The sequence below is a fragment of the Cololabis saira genome, chromosome 3 (genome assembly GCF_033807715.1).
Source record: "Cololabis saira isolate AMF1-May2022 chromosome 3, fColSai1.1, whole genome shotgun sequence".
In the NCBI taxonomy this organism is placed as follows: Eukaryota; Metazoa; Chordata; class Actinopteri; order Beloniformes; family Belonidae; genus Cololabis; species Cololabis saira.
The window spans coordinates 50,521,909-50,534,124 of NC_084589.1; the positions used below are offsets into that span (position 1 = coordinate 50,521,909).

Consider the following 12,216-nt stretch of genomic DNA (forward strand, 5'->3'; position numbering starts at 1 on the left):
TATTAAAAAGCACCACTAAATGTCTGTAAAAGTATTTTTTATACAAATAAGGCGTGTTTTTTGTGCGTTCAACCATCAATCAATCATCCAATTCTAATGCCAACGTGTAATCAATGTTGAATCAACGTATTCTGTTTGTCGCAGACCAGGCTTCAACATGGATTCAACATGGATTCAATGTTTCTGCCTAATCATGTTTTTTCCTTTAACACTCAGAGGTAGCAACAATAACTGACCAGAAGCCTGTAAGCCAGTTTTATCATAATTGTATGAATCTTTTGAGCCATAAATGCGAGGCCTGCCACTGCTTTGAGTCATTATGGAGGTTCCTTTGTTTCAAACCATGCAGTCGGCTTTAAAGGGGACTGTGGCAGGGTGGAGGAGGTGCAGCCACTCAGGCTGACGGGACACAGGTGTGGCCCGTCAGCCTCTCCACCCTGCCAGCCTTATAAGAGGAGAAGCTGCTGCTGAGACTGGTGTTCAGACTGGAACTGAGAAGCTGCTGATGTTGGAGAGGCTGCTGAAGCTTTTGCACGTGTGTGAGTGAATAAAAGGGTTCTGCACTAAACTCCGTGTCCTCCTCTATCCTGTCGGTCGGGCCCCGTAGCACTCGCCGTGCTACACGGACCTAGTATGAAAAACATGTTTTTTCTTGTTTTAACATATATAAAGTGGTCTCCCCTCACCCTGCCAACACAGGGAAGGTGAAATCCCAGGAATTTCTGCAGGGTCTGTTCCCCCCCGCCCCGCTCAATTTTCCAGTGTTATGTGACTTCTACGAGCCGTTCAGACTTACATAGATTTACGCAGATTTACATAGGTCTCCTCCGCTGCTGAAACCACGCCCACAACTCTCTCAGCCAGCTGGAGCTCCACCATTGTTTAGAAGCGGTGGCTGTTTCCACCGGTTTCCACAGCGCGGGACAGTCAAAATGAGGTTTTGCATCGACACTTACCCTCATAAAAGGATCAGTACCAACAGTACGGACCCGGCAACTGCACACGAGTTAGCGGTAAGTGACGTTAATTTTTTTATGTTGTTTAGATTTGTCCACAAGTATGATCTTTGCATATGTTAAGTATTTAGCTGAGCCCCGGGCCCCGGTGTCTCCAGTGTTACCTAACGGAGCTCCTGAAGCTTCATCGACACCTTCAGAAGACGCACGGTCCTTCCTTGAGCCAGCAGTAGTGCATAAATGTTATTTATATACAACTTATGTTGTTTTATTTATTTTTTTTAACTTTATTCAAAAGACAATCACAAATCAAAACATTTTCGAACAATCCTTGACAGAGGGCTTTTCAGTCACATTTTTTAAAGATAGCACTTAACTGATTATACATTTAAATACTCCTTCACTGGTGTCCATCTTTGCAGGAACAAGTCCATTCTCATCTGCAGCTTAGCTGTCATGTGCTCCATAACATAGATTTGTTTCAGTCTCATCTTCCACTGAGTTCTTGTTGGTGGGAGTGTCTTCTTCCAATTCACAGTTACAGTCTTTCTTGCAACCATCAAAAGTATACGTAATATATATATCTCTTGTCCCTGCTTGTCACATTGTCCGGGAATACTCCCAGTACAAATAGCAGAGGATCCATAGGAATTACAATGCTCAGTATATTATCAATCTCCTCCTTCACATCTCGCCAAAACCTTTCCAGTACTGGACAGTCCCAGAAGACATGTGAATGATCACCGACCAACCCACAGTTCCTCCAGCATAGTGGAGACACTGAATCTTTATAAAATGTCGAAAGTACTAGTGGGGTCCTAAAAAATCTGACTTTTGTTTTCCATTCGAATTCTTTCCACATGTTACTGTTAATACCTGAATGGCAATTCAAAAACATGCCCTCCCAGACCCCATCCTCTATTATCACATTCATCTCAAGCTCCCATTTCTCCTTTACATCAAGTGTATTATCAGACATATCATGTGATATATTACCATAAATATGTGAGACATGCTTCTTGGTTGGTAGGCATTTCTCAATTACCATAATAAAATACTTTTCCACATTTGTGGGGTCTCTTCTAATCTTGTCCCACTCTGTGTGAGACTGGATGTAATGTCTCAGTTGCAGATATCGAAAAAAATCTTTTGGTGGTAGCGCAAACTGAGTCTGCAACTGAGAAAAGGATTTGAATTCATTTCCTTCAAATAGTTGGTTAATTGTTTTCAGGCCATTACAGCCCCAGCGTTTGAATCCACTATCCCACACTGATGGTAAAAAGTCTATGTTTCCTGCCAATGGCATAGCTCTTGACAGAGAAACTGCCCCACCTAGTCTCTTCCTGACAGCATCCCATACCCGCAGAGTATGTCTAATCCATATATTGTGTATCTTGAGCTTGTTCTGCAAATTTTTACTCAAAAAGGGTAAGGCTCTCAGGTCAATCCCCTGCACTGAGTTCTGCTCTATTTGAATCCACCTGATGTCTTGGTTATTGTATATCCACTGGGTTATGGCAGTAAGTTGGCTTGCCCAATAATAGTGTTTAAAATTAGGTAGTGACAAACCCCCCTTGTCCTTTGATGAGCACAGTACTTTTAATCTTACTCTGGGTCTTTTATTTTGCCAGATGAACCTGGAGATGAGCTTGTCCAATAGGGTGAAAGTAGACATGGGTACCCAAATGGGTAAAGACTGAAACAAATATAGGAGCCTTGGCAATATATTCATTTTCACTGTTTCTATTCTGCCAAATAGGGAGAGTGGGAGAACATCCCACCTCGCTAAATCTTCTTTTACTTGTTTTAATAATTTATCATAATTCAATTTAAATAATTCTGAGGGAATGGGAGTAAGTGTAATACCCAGGTACCGAAACCCTTGCTGGGAATGTCGAAATGTCACTGTATTATTTAGTTGGGGGGACCAAGACCCAGAAATCATCATCGCCTCAGACTTACTCTCATTGACTTTGTAGCCGGAGATTGAACCATATGTATGCAGACATTCCATGAGCGGAGGAACCGAATATAGGGGATCTTGCAAGAGTAACAAAATGTCATCCGCAAATAAGTCTATTTTGTATTCATTCCCTCTTTCGTCTAATAAGCCCTGTATTTTTGGATTCTGCCTTATGGCTTCTGCCAGAGGTTCAATGCTCAGAGCAAACAAAACTGGTGACAGAGCATCTCCCTGTCTTGTCCCACGTTTGAGCTTAAAACATTTTGAGCAATATCCATTAACTCTCACTCTGGATCTTGGATCCTGATAAAATAGTTTGATCCATTTCACAAACTCATCTCCGAAGCCCATGCTCAGCAGCGTCTGCATCAAATACACCCAGCCTACTCTGTCAAACGCTTTTTCAGCATCCAGGCTGAGGAACATAGATGTTTGTCTTTTAGATATAGCTATTGACTGTAGATTTAATGCTGCTCTAATATTGTTAGTGCCCTGGCGGACACCTATAAATCCAGTTTGATCTGGCTTCACAAGCTTTTTAATATATTTCTGTATTCTACTGGCTAGTATGCTGGTCAATATTTTCAGATCCACACATAAAAGACTTATAGGTCGGTATCCTGCACAGAGGGTAGCATCCTTTCCCTCTTTCTTAATCACTGTTATTACTGCCTCTGACCATGTTTTAGGTGAGTCTCCTGTTTCCAGTGCATAATTAAACATTTTACATAATACTGGAGTGAGTTCATGTACGAACGTCTTGTTGTTTTATTTTTAACAATAAAGTTGCCATATGTGAAAATTCAGTGTTGTGATTTCTTTACCGTTAACATGATTAATTCGTCTTGTAACATAAATGAAATGAAATGATGAGGAATCGGAGTAAATAACTGTGGTGTACCTGTTTAGAATTCAATTAAATCTTCCTGTGTGAATTAGTGTGAAGACGAAGTGACTAAAGGCTGATTTATGGTTCCGCGTTACACCAACGCAGAGCCTACGGCGTAGGGTACGCGTCGATTTAACGCAGAACCATAATTCAGGCTTAAGATCCGTTTACACCGTGTCATAAATGCATGCCAGCGTCCGACTATCGCGTCGAGCTGCGTGACATCGGACGCTCTCTGTCCACACTGAAACTGTTAAACTCGCGGCCAGTTAGGACAGTCCAATACAAAAAAAATAAAGCAATGGAATTTATTTTGTCGCCGGAGCTCTGTCGCATGGGACACGCTTTGTGTACGCTCTTCTGCCCGGAGCGAGGCTTAGTTCCCTCCCCTGCTACACGTCATTCAAGCAGCCAATCAGCACAGAGCCTCATTATCATAGCCCACCCGCCTCTCAGGATCACTCACAGAAAAAGGAGGTTAGGAGCGGTAAAACTAGAGACATGGCCCACAGGCTGAATTTCTGTTTTATGTAGAAAAAACAAGCTTTTGATTGTTTTTAAGACATTCAAGGCCTGTTTAAAATATACATTAAATGCCATAATAGGTCCCCTTTAAGAAATCGAGGCAGGCCTCAGAAATAGGCCTCAGAATTGAAATCAAGTCTTTCCATGTTGAACACAGGATTGTGGCCCAACACTTAGCAACAGTCGAATAGTGTTACTTGTGGTGTAAAAAAGAAATAATAAATATAACTTACATATTAAATATGTGGCACGGCATATTTCAGGCATGAAGGGTTAACTAATCTAAAAACCTCCCTGCCTTTTAAAGATTTGATTTAAGTATCTCTAAAATTACAAGCATCGCAGCATCAAGACATTGAGGTAACCCAGCCACAACCGAGTCCAGCTTACTGGCAACAGGTCTCATCACCCCCCCATGTCCCTGCAGGGGAACTGAGTTCATGCATCCATCCCTCTCATCCACTGTTTGGGTGAAAGGACGGCCACAGTCAGACGCCCATAAAGCAGGAGAGGGTTGTAGAGCTAGTTTCAGCTGGTGGAACGCCTCGACCGCTTCAGGAGTCCAGAGCACTATGAGCTCGTAAACCCTCCCCATGAATAAGAGGCTCAGAGGAGCCTCCAATGCAGCATAACATGGTAGGAAGATTCCACAATAAGAACAGCTTACCAGAAATGAAATCATCTGTTTCTTTGTAACAGGCAGTAATCGTCTGCCTTCAGCAGAGATAACATGCCCCAGAAATGTGACTTGTTTACTGCAGGAGTGCAGTACCAGGAGGTAACACTAGAGCGTCAAAGCAGCATTATAGATGGTAGGTGACTCACGGTAACCTTGGCACAAACGAGTGAAAGGCCAAGGTTCACCTTTCAAGATAAATGCAAACCTAAACCGACTATCAGGATCCACAGGAACACTGAAAAATATTCTGCTGAGATAGGAATCTGTGTCACAATGGTGGTCAAATTAGGCACGGAAGGATTACTAGAAAAGCTTCATGAACCACTTGCAGATCTTGGATGAATCTCCGTTCTGTCGGATACAACAAAACACAGTCACTGTTCATTTAGAAGAAATCCTCCTCCCAAACGTACAACTACAGAGACAAAAACGAATCAAAACTTGTTGGATGTTGAAAACAACATCCCACAATTCTTCCATGTCACCCTTCAGGTTGATGGGATCAGTTTATCAGTTCTGCAGCACAACGGTCAGAACAACTACAAGTACAAAACAACGCCTACGTTGTTTTGTACTTCGAGTTGTTTGGACCGAAAGATTTTTGTTGATAAAGTTTTCTGCTGTGCTGGTTCCTCCAATATAGTTCAATTTAATCTAGATTAACTTTTATCAATCCCAGAGGTGAAATTTATCAAAATTACAGTTTAAGAGCCACCGGAAACAACAGGAAACAACAGGCTCCGGTCAGATTCCACCCATGTAAAGCCGAGGATCAATAAAGAACCAATAAAGATTATTCTGATAACGCTGGTGCCAAAGCATTGCAATGTTTGTCACAAGTTTTACACTCAGACTACCATTTGGAGGGAAATTATATTATTATATCCATACAGCACACAATCCTTTTTTTATCAAGCATACAGAGTCAAAGAAAAAGAACCACCCAACAGTGTTTTGGTAATTATAACATCTGTTTGCCCTATTTCTTCCTCTGACAGTCCTAAACACTCCTACAGCGCACTGATTCCTCCTGGACCAGGTCTAGCAGCTACTTCTAAAACCGTTCTTCCACCAACCACTGGTGAGCAACTGAATCCCGTCCAGTCCTACCAGTGTGGATTTCCAAGGAATAACCTGCTCTAATCAAACAACTTCTGAAATACCCCAGGCACCTGCCGGGTCGCAGGAGGAAGGAAGCTCAAACAAGTGTTAAAATAAAGGACAAAAAATTCAACACACTTCCAAAATGCACGAAAAAGACCCACGATAATCAACAACAAACTGCACAGAAATGCTTATTTCTTTAGACAGCTAATATGACAGCAACACATTAAGCACTTAATTCTTAGGTCAAAGTCTCAAAAACAGTTTAAAGAGCTCCATAGTCTCCTCACTGGACTCTTTATCAAACAGTCAAGATAACACCCAGTCATTAAATCTACTCAACCTTCCTTCCATCATCTCAGTCATCAAACTATTTAGAATTAAATAAAAGAAACTGTCTCAGAAATACCCAGTTTCTTCAGGACACCGGCCCTGCACCCCCACGGCCAGAGCGGTACATCAGGTCCACATCCACGCGAGGTGATGTTGGCAGTAGCTGGTCCTGGTTGCACAGATGATGTCTGCCAAAATGTTGTTGAAAAACCTATAAATGCTCTTTAATATGTTCTTTCAAAACAAGGTGAATAACTGGAAACTAATTTACCAAGAATAGACTTGAGATATGATCCAGATTTCAGTAGATTTTATTTAAGATATCGCAGGTGTCTCGATGCAGAATGACAATGAAAAACAGGAAGCATAATGATTTTAAAGCATAAATAATGATTCATTCTTATGATTCAGAAAAACAGAGCTTATCTTTTATGGACAAAGTATGAATCTGCAGACTCCGTTCTCTGTACAAGGCTACATTTGCTCCTCACAGTAGTTTTGGTTTAATAAAGTGGCAAATGCTAAATTATCCATCACAATCTCATCCGTCTCTTCAGTGGAGCAGTCACGTCCCGGTCCTCCACCCCTGGCTCCGATCCCTCATGAAGTGCTTGCTCTGACCCTGACCTCTTCCTCATCTTCATCATCAGCACCAGCAGCAGGATGACGACAACCAGCAAGAGGACGACGGGAGCAGAGATGACGTGGACTCTGAATGACCGGAAAGACTCCGGCCTCCAGCTCACATCCAGCCGGTTGTCCAGACTCAGGTGAGACGCTGCACAGGTGTACTTGTGCTTCCTCTGCAGCTCCTCTTCATCCACCATCAGCGTCTTCCTCTGCTGGTAGAGACCGTTGCCGTTGGGCAGCACCGAGCCAACGGTCATTTCCTCCTCATCCACGGCTTCACCGTCCCTCACCAGCGTCAGGTTGATGTGTCGAGGGTAGAAGTCTGTGGCCAGACAGGTGATCTGGGCCCCGCCCCCCCCCGGCTGTGATAGGAGGCGTAGTCGAGGTCGAACACGACGCATCACCAGGTGCTTGTTGCTCTCCAGTAGGTGTTGCAGAGTCCGGGCACATAAGGGCAGGTAGATGTTTGAGAAACGCATCTGCTCGTATATCTTCCTCATGCTGTCAAACTCGAAATCCCAACCTTCACCACCGCCGTACAGGAAGTGGGTCGTGTTACAAAGGATGCTGTCGACATCATGACCATTTGCAACATTTCTGGACATGATGAAAGCAGGCTGACCAACTTCTTCTACCCCACAAATATACATCCTCTGTTGAACGTAGATGCCTGGAGCGGTCAGGTTCAGCCGTCTTCTGACTATGTCCAACCTGATCCTCATACTCATCATATTGTACTGCAGCACATTCAAAGCTAACTGTCCCAGGTCAAGCTCCGCCCCTTTCTCACCTCCACCATCAACCTTTATCAGTTGGTCGGTGTCTGAGTCATAGTACCCCACCTGGATGTCATCCAGCATTAAGACCACAGAGAACTCTGGGAACTGGGTTGGTCCTGAGATGTAGGAAAGCAACACCGACAGCGAGTGCCCGGAGCCTAAAAAATGCAGAGAATTTTGGGTTAGACACAACGTGGAGATTGGGGTGATCAGAATGTCAGGATGTCAGCAAGCATATAGCAGACATTTACAAAGACAGGTGGAAGCAAGCAGTGGGATGATCAGAGGGGGGGGACTGCAGGTCAGCATGCAGCTCCTGAAGCTCTGGCCTGCAAACATACAGTTCACAAAAGAGGAAAGGGGGGGCAGACCAACACAACAAACTACAGGAACAATGGACAACTTAGAATTAATAAAAAATGGAAGAGAAGAGACGAAGGGTGATGGGCACCGCCCAGTGGATCATGTCGGTGTCCCCTTGCAGCATAGGCCTATAGCAGCATATCAGAATCAGAATCAGGTTTATTGGCCAAGTTTGAACCTGCCAGACAGGGAATTTGACTCTGGTTATTTTGCTAAATGTACAGTAAATAGACAAATGGTAAATAGACAAATTACAAATTGACAAAATAAACAAATATCTACAACGATATTTGCCTATTTCTCCAACAAATATCTACAACAAACCTATGTTTGAGAATAACTTTTATAGTCTTGTTCTATATAGAAATGTTTTAAATTGGGTTTTAAAGGTGGAGGTGGTGTCAGCCTCCTTAACCCAGATTGGAAGTTGGTTCCATAGTAATGGTGCCTGATAGCAGAACGCCCGCCCTCCAAATCTACATTTGGATACTCTAGGAACTACGAGTAAACCTGCACTCCGAGAACGGAGAACTCTGTTAGGAACATGGGGAAATATCAGGTCTTGCAAATATTGCGGAGCTAAGCCGTTTTGGGCTTTTACGCGAGTATTAACATTTGGAATTGGATTTTACGGGTAGCCAATGGAGCGACGCTAACACTGGAGAGACGCGGTCTCTCCTGCTGATTCCTGTCAGCACTCACGCTGCTGCATTTTGGAACAGCTGGAGCCTATTCAGCAAATTACTTGGACATCCTGCTAACAACACATTACAGTAATCCAGTCTAGAAGATACAAACGCATGAACTAGTTTTTCTGCATCTCTCTACGAGGGGATTTTCTTGATCTTTGCGATATTACGGAGATGGAAAAATGCTATTTTACAAACCTGATTAATATATGGTTTAAATGACAAATCCTGGTCGAAAACAACACCAAGGGTTCTCACAGTTGCACTGGAAGCCATCGCAACACCATCTAATCCCTTCCTAAAATGCTCTGGACCAAGAATGATAACCTCTGTTTTATCTGAATTTAGAAGCAAGAAATTTCTGGACATCCAGTCCTTGATGTCCCTCAGACATGCCTGAAGTTTAACTAACGGTTCTGTTTCATCCGGCTTCATAGACAAATAGAGCTGCGTATCATCAGCATAACAATGAAAGTGTATGCCGTGATTCTGGATTATACTTCCCAATGGCTGCATGACTAAACTGAACAAGCACTGAACCCTGTGGAACACCATAGCATATCCTCGACTGTTCTGAAGAAACCTCATGTACATGAACAAACTGGAACCTGTCAGATAGATATGATTTAAACCAACGTAGAGCTGTCCCTTTAATCCCAACAACATGCTCTAACCTGTGCAGTAATCTGCCATGATCAACAGTGTCAAAAGAAGCACTGAGGTCCAGTAGAACCAGTATGGACACTAATCCCTTATCTGAGGCCAGGTAATTCGTGACTCGAACCAGTGCTGTCTCTGTGCTATGATGCATTCTGAACCCTGACCGAAAGACTTCAAACAGATAATTTCTATACAAATAGTCACATAACTGGCTTGAAACTGCCTTTTCCAGAATTTTAGATACAAGTGGAAGGTTGGAAATTGGTCTATAATTAGCTAAGGTGTCTGGGTCAAGAGAAGGTTTTTTTAAGGAAAGGTTTATTATTGCAACTTTGAAAACCTGTGGTACATATCCTAAGTTTAGGGATAAGTTGATCTGGTCCAGTATTGTCGCACCAATAAGAGAAGAAACTATTCCGAATAGTCGGGTCGGGATGGGATCTAACATACACGTGGATGATTTAGCTCTATTGACGAGTGAAGTCAGCTCAGGGAAGTCTACAGGATCAAAACAATCTAGAGTCAAGTCAACCGATTGGTTGATTTCTTCTCTAATTTTGATGATTTTACTGTTAAAGAAGCTCATAGGCAGCACGCAGTTCCCGAAGCTCAAGCCTGTCTTTTGTGCATGTTTGTGCAAACATGCACAAAAGAGAAAAAAGGAGGCCAGCACAAGAAGCTACAGGAATGATGGACAAAAATTATGGCTATGAGATACTTATAATAAATGACCTGTGGTACATATCCTAAGTTTAGAGATAGGTTGATCTGGTCCAGTATTGTCGCAGTATTTTTGCACCAATTAGAGAAAAGACATTTTTGAATAGTCGAGTCGGGATGGGGTCTAACATACATGTGGTTGACCATTCAAGAGTCAAGTCAGAGCCTAGGGAAGTCACTAAAGCTGAAGAAATGCCCACAATCGGCTGGTTGATTTCTTCTCTAATTCGCATGATTTTACTGTTAAAGAAGCTCATAAAGTCTTCACTACTGAGAGCTGCAGGAATGCATGGCTCAACAGAGTTGTGACTCTTTGTCAGCCTGGCTACAATGCTGAACAGAAAACGTGGGTTATCTGTACTGATCAATAAACCAGATAGGAAATCTGAAAATTCAGACAGAAACTCCGGGGGCCGGTACACTACTACTAACAGAACTGGTACCAGCAGGGGGCCGGTACACTGCCACCAACAAAACTGGTACCAGCAAGGGGCCGGTACACTACCACTAACAGAACTGGTACCAGCAGGGGGCCGGTTCACTACCACCAACAAAACTGGTACCAGCAAGGGGCCGGTACACTACCACTAACAGAACTGGTACCAGCAGGGAGCCGGTACACTGCCACCAACAAACTGTCTTCTCTGATTTCCATCTCGGGAGTTTTAGACCAAGCATGAGGCTTTCAAATGAATTATAATCACATTTAGGTTTAGATTTTGTTTGAAGACTAGAGTTATAAATTGGTACGACTCCTCCGTCTCGGCCCGTGCTTTGAAGAATATGATGATTTAAGTAACCGGGTGGAGTCGATTCATTTAAACTAACATACTCTTCAGGCCCGGAGTATTCCCAATGCGCCGGTCTACGATTGGCCTGCTGGCCTGCTGGCCTGCTGCCTGCGTCCCTCCCTCTCTCTTTTTTTTTTCACAGGCTGCTGGTGCTGTTTTTTTTTTTTTTTTTTTTTTTTTTAAGTAAAGAAATAAACCAAAACAGCTGTTTCCAGCAGTATTTGTTACCTGAACTCATCACCAGATGGAGGAGCAGAAACCCCGACATCAGCTCGAGAACAAACATATTTATTAGACGCTGATCAGTCCCGATCGTCTGTTTCTGAGTTTTTACTTTCTCTTTTGCAGATGAAAGATAAGAGCAGGGTATAACCTGTCAGACCAGTGTCCCCGCCCCCGAAGCCTCAGCGCAACACGAGCTTCACAAAACCAAAACACCATACACGAGCGGAAAACATGAGCAGTCTGATTCCTGACGGACGGACAGAGGAGGAGGACAGACGTCTGAAAGTTTAACAAGTAAACACTGAAGTAAGATCAAGTTTATAAATGTCGCTGTTCTGATATACAGGACTGTCTCAGAAAATTTGAATATTGTGATAACGTCCTTTATTTTCTGTAATGCAAAAATGTCATACATTCTGGATTCATTACAAATCAACTGAAATATTGCAAACCTTTTATTATTTTAATATTGCTGATTAGGGTTTACAGTTTAAGATTAAGATTCCCAGAATATTCTATTTTTTTTAGATCGGATATTTGAGTTTTCTTAAGCTGTAAGCCATGCTGGTCAACTACTACAGGCTGATATCAAAGTTGTGTTTCATGGCAAAGATCTTTTGCAAAGAAATTTGCAAGTGAGCAGTTGAATGACTTTTTAGAAAACAATTATATTTCATCCAAACATCAATCTTTTCGGAAGGGGCACAGTACCAAGACAGCAGCAATCAAAGTTGTGAGTGACTTTATTGAGGCAATTGACAATAAAAAGTACCGTGCAGCAGTTTTCATTGACTTATCAAAAGCAGATAATAGTATCCTTGCAAAAAGTCTCTTAACGGTGGTTTCCGAAGAAGTTGTAGGTTGGTTTTCCAACTACATGTCAGAAGAAAACAATCCGTCCAGGTTGTTG

The 12,216-nt window shown here is 42.7% G+C and overlaps 1 protein-coding gene across 1 annotated transcript; it reads right to left on the minus strand.

Moving 5' to 3' along the window:
* Positions 1-6,982: 6,982 nt before the first annotated feature.
* On the minus strand, positions 6,983-10,945 carry LOC133440766 (class I histocompatibility antigen, Gogo-B*0201 alpha chain-like). Its single transcript, XM_061718084.1, has 2 exons — positions 10,894-10,945; positions 6,983-8,016 (listed from the first exon to the last, which is right to left on the minus strand). Exons 1-2 carry the CDS (start codon positions 10,943-10,945, stop codon positions 6,983-6,985), a joined length of 1,086 nt encoding a protein of 361 aa, XP_061574068.1.
* Between the last annotated feature and the right edge of the window lie 1,271 nt (positions 10,946-12,216).